Raw genomic sequence first — 14435 nt, forward strand, 5'->3', positions numbered from 1 at the left:
ACCTGGAGGTTGGCAACCCTACATAAATAAACCATGTCTTCGACACTTCTGCCCACTCTTGTCCACTCATCCCAGAAACTCCTCAACCTGTTGAATGCCTGCCCGCTCCACAGGGGGAAGAACGAGGATGGCAGGCCAGAAACGCCCGTCATTAAGGTCGCAGGGGGCCACAAACCTGCGACCCCCCCCCCCATGGAGACCTGCGCGCTGCTCGGGAGGGAAGGCCGAGGAGAAAGGAGGCGCTCCCCCGCCCGCCCCTGCTGCTGCTTAGCTGGCGCGCCTCCCGTTCGCGCGCGGCCGTCGGGAATGCTGAGGCCTGGCTGCGGGCCAATGGCAGCCTGTCTGTTGCATCAGACGCCAGGCTGTGCTGCTGCTGCTGCTGCTGCTTGCGGGCTCTCGGCCGGGCATCGAGGACTGCCGGGCTCCGCCGCGGGGTCTTGCCTCTCCCGCCAATCACTCCTGCTCTGCAGACCCAGATCTCCGCCGGGGCTGGACCGGGAGTCTCGCGCCCAGAATGCTCGGGAGAACCAACCATTTGCTGAGGAAATTCTCCACCTCGGCCACGGTGAGTATCTGACAGGCAGCCGGATGGGATGGATAAGACGCATGCATGCGAGCCGGCCCCCACCAGAGGGATACTACCCGTGCCCTGTAGGGTCGCGCTTGCAAAAAGGCCGAGAGTTTGACGTTTGGGTCCATTTTATTTTTGCACATGGCAAGAAAAGATAAAAAGGAAAGAGCTGGAATGGTTGGGGAGGACCGTCACAGGAGCTTTGGTAACAGGATTTTAAAAAACCAACAACTTGTCACATGAATTTGGGCAGTGGGGCTCGGTCAAGCGCTAGCACTCCCAGGACTGCCATGAGTTCTTTTTTTCTATCTGATGCTCCTATTTTTAAAAGGATGAAACCTTGAACTGTAATGCTTGGCAAGTGTGCGTTTACCAAATGCTGCCTTTTTGGTGTAATACTTACCTGTATCAGTCTATCTGATACAGATAGGTCATTCTTTGGGTCCACGTACAAGATATTAAGTGTGCAGATGTGTGAATGCATGCAGTAAATAGCTCATTTGTTTATGTGTGCACATCTGCCTTCTTGGAAGTGGTGGTTACTGAAGTATCTCCTCCTATGTTGCGCCAAATGCATTTTTTTTTTAAACCATGGGAAAATGCAACACCTGAGTACATTGCTACAACTTATGTATCAAACATCTTACTAACAAAGCCCTGTGAGGAAGGTTATGCTGAGGGATAGTGACGGGCCAAAAGTCATTCCTGCGTGAGTGAGGGATGGAAGGGCAGTCTGCCAAGACCAAGCCTGCACTACACAAAACAGTCTGTCTATTTCTGTGAGTTTTGAATTGAATATGTTTGCAAAAGAGATGTGAGTATGTAGCAACGTGCAACATCACTCCTCCCCCTAAGCTCACATCATTTAGTTTTAGAGAATTCCAAACAGGTTTTTTTGAGGTTAAGCACCCTCCTGCAACGTGTCTCAGACTCGGAGTCCTACATAAAAAATAACATCAAAGCCATTTTCTTTCTTCAAACAACGAAGTTATGCCTTCATCCTAGTGGCAGAAAGTGCTATCAAATCACAGGCAACTTATGGCAACCCCATAGTGTTTTCAAGGCAAGACTGGAACAGAGGTGGTTTGCCATTGCCTGCCTCTACATAGCAACCATGGACTTCTTTGACGTACTAACCAAGTACTAACAAGGGTTGAGCCTGCTTAGCTTGCGAGATCTGAGGAGATCAGGCTAGCCTGGGCCATTGGCATTAGGATTCTTTCAGCCTGCAGCAGGGCTATTTACAGGATGTTGTGGTATTGTCAATGAAAAAGTCCCTTGAGGTGGTAAGGCTGCACTCCTTTTTCAGGTGTTGTGCAGAAAGCCCCATTTGTGTAATTATACCAGTACAAAAGTCACCCCAAGCAGTGAATTTTGAAGACACAGCTAACTAGCTCTTGCTTTCCTGAAGCCTAGATAGATTACATACTGGGTCTGATGTTCCCTCTAAGCTGTGGAGCCCTGTGAGCAAAAATAGTTCTTTCTGAGCTGCTGGCGTTAAAGTTGTGAGCGAGCAATTTGACTACTGCATAAATTAGTCTGCTCTGGAGCCCTCCTTCCTGAGCTAAGGCAAAAATGTGTGAGCTGGAGGCTAAGAAACTGTGAGCTAGCTCACACTAACTCAGCTTAGAAGGGAACACTGGCTCACTTCTATCCCCTCCTTCCTTCAAAGAGCTTGGGTAGCATATACGTCTCTACCCTTCTCCACAACAACCTTGTGAGAGTGAGAGGGAATGACTGGCCTGAGGTCAGCCGGGAAGTTTCATGGCAAGTGGGGATTTAAAGCCAGGTTTCTTGGGTCCTACTCCAAACACCACACTCCCTCTGATAATGTTACCCAGTGTGCTATCTACTGCCTGAATGTAAACTGCACATCAAGGGGCTATTATAGTTAGAGGGCTTCATCTGAGCTCCTTGGAGCTGCATCAGCAATGCTAACTATGAGGCTGGGTGACTGGCAAGAGCACATAGCATCTGGATGGGGAGGGGCTTGCTTCAGATTTCCACTCAGAGCATATGGGAAAGCTGAAAGAAGACCCTACAGAAATGGAAGCAATCTTGCAGCTTCCTTGAAACAAAGTAGTATCTGTGGGAAACTCTTTTTTTGTCCTTGCTACTTCTTTACAACTATTTCATCATTTGTTTTTGCGTTTGTGTATTTGGGAGACCAAGCATAATAACAGTGCTGGAATGGAAGGTGATGATTGCTCCCAGTATGCACTAGTTAGTGGTCCGTGGGCTGTATCTGACTTGCACATATCCTTTGGCATCTAGGCATCCTTTTGGACAATAGGATAGGTAGAGGCAGCTCATTCCCAGGCCTACCTTGGAAGAGAGGCTCTAACGCACGTGGCTAAGGAACTGGGATGCTGTTGATCTACAGGGAGTTAGGAATGAAACAGGAATCCAGGGACACCTTGAAGACTAACAGAATTTAAGGTGCCACTGGGCTCTTGAATTATTTTGCAAATGTTACGACAACTGTGTTTTGGACTATGTATCTTTTTTAAAAAAATGTATTTCCAAAGGTTCATCATTTGTACCAATCTTTACTACCTAAATAACACTGGCCCCTGTCACATGGGGTGATTAGATCCGCAAGAGGGACGGATCGGGGGCACATCAAGTGGGCACGATCACACCGCAGCATCTGGGAAGCGGTGCGCACCCGTCCCTGATCCGTCTCTTCCGGCCGAAGATGCGGATATTAAAAAACCCTAGAAAACACTAGTACCTACCGGAAAATCCGCTGCAGGGACGGTCGTCTGATCGCCGGCGCGACCATCTTTCCCGCAACATGCGAGGTCCTGCCAAACTGCGCGTGCACACGCATGCGCCGCAGGCTTGCCTCGCTCTCCGGTCCATGGCTTCCTCCCGGCATCTGATCGTGCCGGGGAGGACTTGCGCGGCAGCTGGGGGGATCTGTCTGATCCCGCCGCTGTGCTTCTCTTTTGATGCGGCTCAAAAAAGCCGCACTTTAGCCGTGCCTTTCCCCCCAGTGTGACCGGGGCCACTGAAGGACATTCCCTGAGGTACTTTTTGTGGTGTGTATTTGATAGCTGTGTAGCCACTGTGCTACGGGTCAGTAGTCAGGCAGATTGCCTACACGTATACCTCACCTGATTACCATCACTAGTGTCTGTATGTGTGTTAAGCCACATGAACACAGTCTTTATGAAAATCAGGGCATTTTTAGGTGGCTAGATTGAGATTTAGCATGGAAGTGAGTATCCGCCAAGGAAAACATTTATGGAGAGTCTTTCTAGCCACTTCCCCAATATTGTTCCTGTGTGGATGTAATGGAGAGGAAGGAAGGTGATATGTTATAGCTGGATCTCATCAGATCTCACAAGCTAAGCAAGGTTGGTACTTGGAAGAGAGACCACCAAGGAAGACTCTGCAGAGGAAGCCAATGGCAAACCACCTCTGCTTCTCACTTGCCTTGGAAGCCCCTTGCTGGGGTCGCCATGAGTCAGCTGCATCTTGACAGCACTTTACACACACACACACACACACACACACACACACACATGGATGTAATGAAATAGCAAAAGATGTAACTTCCGGTCTGGCTAAGATGGAGGACTGAAGCGTTTCGCGATCGTGCGAAGCGAGCGACGGCCACTTTTGACAGTTTGGGCAATACACAGCCCAACGCATCACTCCCCAGCGAGGGGGGGGGACAAGCAGGCAGCAGCGCCCTAGAGGGAGTGTGAGGTTGGCGTAATCCAGCTTCGGAAGAAGCTGAATTGGGCTTTGACCTCCTCCCACGAAGAAGGCAAGTGCCAAGCAACTCTATAGTGGCCGATCGAGCCGGATTACCGGCATAAATTCTTCGTCAGCAGACTTCTTTGAAGAAGGACAACAACTGTGAGTTAAAAGAAACAATGCGAAACCCGTTTTGAACGTGCTAGATAACAAAAACGTGCCGCTTACCTGAACTGAGTTTGGAGTCAATTTGAATTAAGCGGTTGAGCGGAAAATGAATAGTAAATCCCAGAAATCCGATTCCGGAGAGAAAAAAGTTGATTGAAGCCTTTAAAAACTGTAAAAACGCTTATTGTTTAACATTCCTGTGGTGAAGATGGAGCCGTGTGCGCAACTGTAAAATCGAAACTCACGAACAATAGCGTGGGAAGAGCAGGCTGGTGTCACAAAGAAAGAGGTCCGTGTGAAACATCCAGGAAGTTGAATTCCTAGACGGGCATTAGCGAAAGGAAGACAGTGGAACTTTTAAAGGTGCCGGACCGGAAGTGAGTTGTATGCGGAAGGAAGGGCCTGCAAAGTATCAATTTGACCTACTCTACATGAAATTACCATAGAGAAGTTGCGCCCGACATTTTGAGGAGGACTTCAACTAAATTTGCTTTTTTAATATATTTCTAAGGGTCTTTGGAAAGCGTAAACAGAGAGGCATGGAGGACTAAATCTTATCATCTAGAAGAGTGCTTTATTTTGCGAATCTGTGAATTGGAAAGAAATCGCCAAGACGGAGACCAGGAGAGGCAAGAAAAGAGCCGACTCAGACCCAGAACTTAAACCAACAAGATCAATAACAGAGGAGATATTCAAGAAGCAATTCAACGTCCCTTTTGTAATAGAGGGAAACAAAATTATGGTGATGAGAGAACTCCCAAGAACAATACTGCAAGACAGGAAAAGGTATAAATCCTTGGCGGACAAACTCAGAGCTTTGAGCATCAGATATAGATGGGAGATTCCACAAGGTTTATCCTTTACGTATCAAGGTGGGAGGATTCAGATCAGATCGATGATGGACTTTTATAAATTTAAGGCGGACAATGCGGACGTCTTTGGAGAACTTTAAAATAAAACGCATAATGGAGTACAAATTGTTGTCATGGAATGTTAATGGATTAAATTCACCAAACAAGAGGAAAAGAATCAATCATTGGATACAGAAACAGAAATGCAACGTGATATGCTTGCAAGAAACACATATTAGAAAACAGGATATAAAATATTTAAAGAATGCTTTATTTGGAATTGAATTTTGTTCTGCGGCCTCAAACAAGAAAAAAGGAGTTGTGACATATGTGAAGAAGGAGTTACAACCTACAGAAATTTTTAAGGACATAGATGGCAGATACGTGGGTGTGGAATTAATGATTCAGCAGAAAAAAACATTGTTGATCAACGTGTACGCACCCAATGGAGCAAAGGAAAAATTTTTTAAGGATATAACTGACCAATTACAACAATTGACTTATGAGCAAGTTATTATGGCCGGAGACTTTAATGGGACAATAGATCGTCTAGACAGAAAACCACAAAAGGACAACGAATTCAGCGGAAAATTGCCAAAGAATTTTTTTGAATTAGTTAAGCAAGAAAAATTAGAAGATGTTTGGAGGAAATGGAACCCGATGCAGAAAGACTTTACTTTTTATTCCAATAGACATTGCTCTTTTTCCAGAATTGATATGATTTGGATGTCTGAAGAATTATCAATGAAAACACATAAGACTGAAATTTTGCCAAGATGTAATTCAGATCACAATCCGGTGGTATGGAGTTCCACAGAAAGGAAAAAACCCTTTCTGTGGAGGATTAATGAAGACTTGTTGGATAAGAAAACGGTAATTGAGATGTTAAAGGAAGAAACGAAACAATTCTTTCAACAAAATTTAAATAAAGAAACACCGATACAGATTGTATGGGATGCTTATAAAGCGGTGATGAGAGGAATTCTCATCTCGCAAAACGTGAAGCAAAAAAAGGAAAAACTTCAAAAACAAACAGAAGTGTTAGAAAAAATTGCTCAGAAAGAAAAGGAATTAAAAAAGAAGCCTGGAAAAAAGCAAATTATTAAAGAATTAAAGTTGCTGAAGGAACAACTGAATGAGACTTGGAATCAGGAAATGTATTGGAATTTAAAGAAGTTACAACAGAAATCTTTTGAAGGGGCGAACAAACCGGGAAAATACTTAGCTTGGCAACTTAAGGCTAGAAGAGAGAGAAGAATGATAACCAAAATAATAGAAGATGGAAAAGAGTTCGTTGATCCTAATGGAATAAAGAGATGTTTCTTCAAGTATTATGCTAAACTATTCCAAACAACTAGAGTTGATCTTGAGAAGATTAAAACATATTTAAAGGAGATTCCACTACCAAAAATAAGTAAGGAATACAAAGATTTATTAAATGGTCCAATTCAAAAAGAAGAAGTGATGAAGGCAATAGAAGAGACAAAGTTGGGGAAGGCGCCTGGGCCGGACGGATTTACAGCGAAATTCTACAAAAAGATGAAAGAAGAAATTTCCCCGGTCCTGGAAGCTTTAACCAACGAAATAAGAGAAAACAAAAAGGTGCCGGACTCATGGAAAGAAGCAATTATTTCTTTGATTCCAAAGGAAGGACAAGATTCAACAAATGTAAAGAACTACAGGCCAATATCTCTTTTGAACAACGATTATAAAATCTTTGCAAAAATTATTGCAGAAAGGGTGAAAAACTATTTACAAACGGTAATTTCTGAAGATCAAGCGGGCTTTTTACCCAAAAGGCAGATTAGAGACAATGTAAGAATAGTAATGGACGCAATTGAATATTATGAAAAGCACCCAGAAAAAGAAGTAGCTTTTCTGTTTGTTGATGCAGAAAAAGCTTTTGACAATCTTAATTGGAATTTTATGCACCAGATGATGGAAAAGATTGAAGCGGGACAACATTTTAGAAATTGTATTGAAGCTATCTATTCTGAACAAAGAGCTAAAATAAATGTGAATAAAGAACTGACAGATAACTTCAAAGTACAGAAAGGAACAAGGCAAGGTTGTCCGTTATCACCGTTATTATTTATCTGGGTATTGGAAATACTTTTACAAAAAATACAGTACGATCAAGAAATAAAGGGCTTGACACATAAAGGACACCAATACAAATATCGAGCATTTGCAGACGATGTAATGTTTATGGTGGAAAACCCAACAGAAAAATTGACATTGCTTTTTCAAAAAATAAAGGAGTTTGGAGAATTGGCCGGCTTTTACGTAAATAAGAATAAAACAAAACTTATATGTAAAAACATGATCAAACAAAAACAAGTGGAACTACAAGAACTGGTACAATGTGAAGTAGTTAAAAAAACAAAATACCTTGGAATTGAATTAACGGCAAAAAATATAGACCTATATAAGAATAATTATGAGAAATTATGGACTAAGCTGACTCAAGATTTTAAGAAATGGGATAAAATGAACTTATCACTGATGGGAAGAATATCAGTTATAAAAATGAATGTCCTACCACGTTTGATGTTCCTGTTCCAAACAATACCAATTCTGCATAAAACGGATTTGTTGGCCAAGTGGCAACAAGAGTTGTCAAAATTTGTTTGGGCAGGCAAGAAACCAAGGATCAAAATGAAAATACTTTGTGATGCCAAAGAAAGAGGAGGTCTACAAATGCCAAATCTTAGACTATATTATGAAGCGGTTTGTCTAACATGGATGGATCAATGGGTGAAGCTTGAAAATGACAGATTGTTGGGGTTGGAAGGGCATGATTGTAGATTTGGCTGGCATGCATATTTATGGTATGACAAGATAAAAATGGACAGTTTTTTTAAACTTCACTTGGTGAGAAAAGCTTTGTATATGGTATGGACAAGATATAAGAAGTACCAGAGTGACTTAAGACCATTGTGGATTGTACCAGTAGAAGTGTTGATATCTTACTCAAGACAGCGAGGTAGAGACTGGTTGCCATATAGAGATTTAATTAAAAAAGAGGGAACAGAGTGGGTAATGAAAAAGCAGAATGAAATTGAATATGAATATGAGTGGTTGAAATATATGCAGATTTATGATCTTTTTAGATCTGACAAAAAAAACTATGGTTTTAGAGAGGAAAAAAATGAAATTGAAAAGGTATGGGAGAGTGGAGGAGGAAAAAATATTTCTAAAATGTATAAGGTGTTGTTAAAATGGTATACTGAAGATGAAACTGTTAAAGAACAAATGTTAAAATGGGCTATTAATATGAATAAGGAAGTGGATATGGAAACTTGGGAATATTTGTGGAAAAACTCTATTAAGATCTCGACATGTACTAATGTTAAAGAAAACTGTTATAAGATGATGTATAGGTGGTACATGACACCTAAGAAGATTGCAAATATGAATCAAAATATGTCAAACAAATGTTGGAAATGTAAGAGGCATGAGGGCTCATTTTATCATATGTGGTGGACTTGTGAGAAAGCTGTAGACTTTTGGACAAAAGTCCACAATGAAATGCAAAAAATATTGAAATGTTCTTTTAAAAAAGCACCGGAAATTCTGCTTTTGGGACTTAAAATGGAAGAAGTCAATACGACTAAAAAGACTTTACTCTGGTACCTGATAGTGACAGCGAGAATGATTTATGCTCAGTTTTGGAAGACAGAAAAGGTACCAGAGGTTGAAGAATGGATACAAAAAGTTCTGTTCATGGCACAAATGGATAAGATTACAAAAAAACTGAATAACAAAGAAGACGATGAGTTTTTTGGAGAATGGAATGATTTTAAAATTTATCTGGAAAAGAACTGGGATGTGAAACAAAACTTAATATGTTTAGATCAATATTAAGTCAAACGATGTTATCTTTAGATTGTAATGATGAAAAACTGATATTGTTGATGATATGAAGTAATTTGGAGCAGGGGTGGAAGCATTGTGGGAAGCCATTGGAGGGAGGGGAGGAACTGGGAATGGGGTAGACAATTGATAGAATGAAATGTTTTATATGTTGTATTCCTGAGAAAATAAAATTTGTTTACCAAAAAAAGAAATAGCAAAAGATGTATGGTGTCCTATGAGATAACACAAATATATATATGGCCACCTAAACGCAGCCTTGCAGCAGAACAGATAAGCTAAGCAAGGTTGGTACTTGGAAGAGAGACCACCAAGGAAGACTCTGCAGAGGAAGCCAATGGCAAACCACCTCTGCTTCTCACTTGCCTTGGAAGCCCCTTGCTGGGGTCGCCATGAGTCAGCTGCATCTTGACAGCACTTTATACACACACACACACATGGATGTAATGAAATAGCAAAAGATGTATGGTGTCCTATGAGATAACACAAATATATATATGGCCACCTAAACGCAGCCTTGCAGCAGAACAGACAGCTGTGTGACTTTCATACTGCTCTCTTATACTCCATCTACACAAAGTCCTTGTGGTTGTTAGGGAACATGAAGACTTTCACATGGGAGCTGTCTGGAACCCTAAGAAATAGATTACAAAAACCTGAAATCCTGAGAGATGGAGAATGACAAACTTCCCTCCCTTGTCAGAGTGGTTGGTGGGCAAGTCCTCCTAGATGTTTACACCATAGCATGCAGGGAGAGGTGACATTATCCTTCCCCCTTTTGCTGTTTTCTCATCCAAAACCTGCCACACAGATCCACTGCTCATTGCTCCTTTCCTTTTGGTGGGAAACTATGATTGACCAACATGGAGTAGTGGATAAACCCGGGTTCAGACATTCCGTCTGCCATGCAGCTTGCTGGATGGCCTGGGGACTGTCACTCTTTTAACCTGACCTCTTTCACAGGGTTGTTGAGTGGGGGATGCCACACTTATATGTCATACTGATAGAGGTTAGGAAGGGTGGGATAAATGTTTAATAAACATTATTCCTACAGTGTATGTGTGTGGCAAAAGGCACATGCAGTTAAGCAGACACTGGGTTGGATCCAGCCATCTTTTCTCCTAGTGAAAATAGGTGGAGGGGTTTCTCCTTTGAACACCCCAAAAAGCTATGCTGAGGATCATGGAACCTGCATGGTCAAAATCAAATGGGATGGAGGCTGCAGTAAAGAAGAGAATTCAGTGGCTCAGAGGTTAAGGTGCTGAGTTGCAGACCGAAAGGTCTGTAGCTGAGCAGTTCGAGACCCTGGTGCCGTGTGACAGAGTGAGCTCCTGTCTCTGGCCCCAGCTCCTGACAACCTAGCAGTTCAAAAGCAAGAAATTGCAAGTAGATAAATAGGTATTGCTTCAGTGGGAAGGTAACAGCATTCCGTGCTCCTTGGCGTTTAGTCATGCTGGCCACATGACCACGGAAATGTCTTTGGACAGCACTGGCTCTTCGGCTTGGAAATGGAGATGAGCACTGCCCGCTAGAGTTGGATTCGACTAGCTTTTGAGCAAGGGAAACCTTTACCTTTTAAGCAAAAAAAGGCTGATTGGATCCAGCCTACTATGATCAAACATTATGATCACATTTCTTCCTGGGGAAATCCATGCTAATCAGCCAATTAGTTATGGAGATTTTCAGGGGAGATAAGTTAGCTTTCATGTCATCTGAAATGTGCTTTGCTTTTACTCTTGACAGATTTATTACCCGAATAAACTAAAGCTAGCTTTAATAGGTCAGAGTCTTTTTGGACAAGAAGTCTACAGGCACTTGCAAAAAGAAGGCCACAAAGTTGTGGGAGTGTTCACTGTCCCAGACAAAAATGGAAAGGCCGACCCTTTGGGTAAGTACTTGTATTGAATGTTGAACATGATATTTATAGTGGAGATGTGCCTAAGCCATACCAGGATGCTTCATGTTGGTGTTTCTTGGCATGGGGCTAATGAGATAGAGAATACATTGCAGTTGTATTTGTTGGGAAGCAGCTGTCTGTTGCTTCCCAGGCATCCAGATCTCTTATCAGCCATGAGCTAAACGAATTCAATCAGCCCGTTACAGGCTGCTTCAACCCACACGGGATTACAATGAAAAATCAACAGAGAATATAAGGGCACTTTAAAGTCTAACCAATTTATCGTAGCCTCATCTTTCATGGACCCACTTTGTTTGATTTGGATTCCAATGTTAATCAAACTCTCCCACATCACAACTTAAGTTCTAAACCCTCGGACCTCTTCCCTATGCCAAGGTTGCCATACTTGCCAGGAGGAGTGATATTAGTGTGTGAGGATGCCACATCATGGGCTTCTTCCAATGTGTCCTAAATGTTCTGATGGTACTTGAGAGCAGTGTGGGAGAAGCACATGTTGCATCGGCTCCCACTACAAAGGTTTATTTATGTAGTTTGTTTATACCCTGCTTTTCACGTCTATGGGGACCTAAAGTGACTTACATAAGTCTTCTCTTGTCCATTTTATCCTCACTACAACCATGTGAGGTAGGGTAGGCTTGGATGAGTGTGTGACTGGCTCAGGGTCACCCAGTAAGTCTTCACGGCAGAATGGGGATTCAGACCTGGGTCTCTCAGATCGTAGCCTAGTACTCGAACCACTATACAACACTGGCTTTCATGCTCTTAAACATTTTATGTGTATGCATTTTGCACTTTCAATTAACGATAATATTTGCAAGTACACTCCTTTCCTTTCTTTTCCCCCAGCATCGGCTGCAGAAAAAGATGGAACTCCTGTATTTAAGCTCTCGAAGTGGAGAGTTAAAGGCAAGCCTATCCAAGAAGTTCTTGAAACCTATAAATCCGTTGGAGCAGAGCTGAATGTACTTCCCTTCTGCACGCAGTTCATTCCCATGGATGTTATTGACAGTCCAAAGCATGGCTCCATCATTTATCATCCATCCATCCTTCCCCATCACAGAGGAGCATCTGCAATCAACTGGTGAGCAAAAAAGGCCTAGCTAAACAAATAATAATAATAATAAACAACTATTAAAATGATGGTTGGGGGAGAGGGGGAGTCAGAAGGGTGCTAGGGATGGGAGAACAACATCCTTGAAGGAGGAGAAGCACAGGGGTTGTTATTTTGCCCTATCCCAGCTTACGCTGGGCTCTGGGCGATGTACATGAGGGCATAATGCCATAAAAACATATAAAACATTAAAATTCTACAGAACAATTTAATAAAACTAAAGACCCAAATAGAGTCCATGATGATGGGCGGCCTGGAAATTTCTACCCCAGCTCTAGACTACCAGACCAATTTAAAGCTAAGGGGCCATTGTAAAGCTAAGGGGTAATCAATACATTCACTGCAGTTGACATATAAACCAGACTTATACCAACTACCCTGGCATACTGTTTGCATCCTGGCCCAATTCAGAGGGTTGACCTTGTAAGAGACCATCCAGAGGATTGCTTCATTTTATGAAGTTAGTGTGGTTGGGGACTCATGAGAGGATCTTATTGGTGGCTGGCCCCTAGCCTGCAGAATTACGTCTCCAAGGAGGTGTAAACAGCTTCATCATTGGTGGTCCACTCAGTTTTTCTGGGCTTGGTAGCCAACCCTTATTTTCTACTAGCCCACTGTAAGATCCAGTGCCATCACAATAAGATGGCTCTCAGACTAACTGGACCTTATATTGAATGTGTAAATAAAGAAAACCCACATTAAGGATTTAAATTTTTATTTTATATACTGCAAGAGTTGGGCTCATTATATGCTAACATCCCCTCTCCATCTAACCTACTTCATAGGGCTGTTGTGAGGATAAAATGGAGAAAGTGAGAACTCTGGACACTGACTTGAGTCCCTTGGAGGGAAGGTGGGATAAAAATAAATAATAAATGAAAACTTCTCCTACATGAAGAAAATTTTAGTATTTCAAGCTAGTAGAACTCATTCACTCTACTTAAAAGCAAACTAGAAAAACCACTGAACCCCTTGGCCACAAGGGTTTAGAAAGCTTTTTTTTATATAGGAAGTTAAGTGGCAATTCTGACGTCAGTTTTGGAAAAGAACTGCACATAATCAGGAGCAAAATGTCATGCTCTTTATTCAGGATAATTGGGAGCTGTCTGGAACCCTAAGAAATAGATTACAAAAACCTGAAATCCTGAGAGATGGAGAATGACAAACTTCCCTCCCTTGTCAGAGTGGTGGGCAAGTCTCATCCCCATAGCTTATTCCCTTCCTGCTTTTCTCTGTGCCCATGCTCTGCATCTGGAATGGCAAATGGGAGGAAAAGTGACTTGTAGATTTGGCTTTACCCATTTTGACTCCTTTTTTGCATTGTTGTATACATACAGCACATACAACCTAAACTCTGTGCATGATTTCTTGGAACATATCCCACTGACAGGGGTGGCCAAACTGCAGCTCAAGAGCTGCATGTGGCTCTTTCACACAGTCTAATTGAATGTTAATAAAAAAGCAAATTTGCATATTTTATTTTTTTGGCCCCCTGGAGGGGATTTTTTATTGCATTTTTTTAAGCCCCCGGAGGGGATTTTTTAAACACTACAAAAACCAGAACAGAAAAAAGGGAAAGGGAAAGCTACATATAAGGGAGAAAGTAAAGAACCCACTGCTAACTAAAAACCCAAGAGAGGAGATCTCCAACTAGCTTTTTATACTTCATTCAGACTTTTCATCTTTGTACTTCTTATGAACTGTGTCAATCTTTTAACCCTTTTAACCATCCCCAGTTACATTTAATTGCCCAATAACAGTGCCCCCCATAATCCCCTAAAACCAAAGTTCTCAAAGGCACAATTCAGAGTCCTTCAGCCTTTACTTCTTCTTCTCTCTCTTCCGCAGTTTGTAGGAACTTTTCGGGGCTGATGCCCCCTGCTCAGACAAAGAGTCCTCACCAGACGAACCAGTTTCCAGCTCTCCACTGGACTTATCGTCCTCTTCTTTTTTCTCGTCCTCTGGCCTTCCCAGCTGCTCCTTTAGAAACTCTTGAGCTTTAAGAACAGAGTCAATCTTGACCTTCTTCTCCTTGATCTTGAATATTACTCCTTCTGGAAACAGCCATTTATATCCAATTGAGTTTGTTTGGAGGAAAAACACAAGTTCTTTGTATTTCTTTCTGCGTTGTCTTACTTCAAATGGAATATCCTTTAGCGCTCTGACAGCATTCTCCCCCACCTTCAGGGGTGTCGCAGCAACTGCTTTCAGGATAGCATCCCTGACATGCCT

At 42.3% G+C, this 14435-nt stretch overlaps 1 protein-coding gene across 1 annotated transcript in view; it reads left to right on the top strand.

Moving 5' to 3' along the window:
- The first annotated feature begins 310 nt into the window (after positions 1 to 310).
- ALDH1L2 (aldehyde dehydrogenase 1 family member L2) overlaps positions 311 to 14435 on the top strand; it is a 47284-nt gene continuing 33159 nt past the window's right edge. Inside the window, exons 1-3 of the mRNA XM_015427591.1 lie at positions 311 to 565; positions 10918 to 11062; positions 11939 to 12173. Coding sequence (XP_015283077.1) covers positions 515 to 565; positions 10918 to 11062; positions 11939 to 12173 — 431 coding nt within the window. The 5' untranslated portion in view covers positions 311 to 514. The remainder of the gene's footprint in view (positions 566 to 10917; positions 11063 to 11938; positions 12174 to 14435) is intronic.

Source organism: Gekko japonicus, unplaced genomic scaffold, assembly GCF_001447785.1.
Source record: "Gekko japonicus isolate JY-2015 unplaced genomic scaffold, Gekko_japonicus_V1.1 scaffold28, whole genome shotgun sequence".
Classification (NCBI taxonomy): domain Eukaryota; kingdom Metazoa; phylum Chordata; class Lepidosauria; order Squamata; family Gekkonidae; genus Gekko; species Gekko japonicus.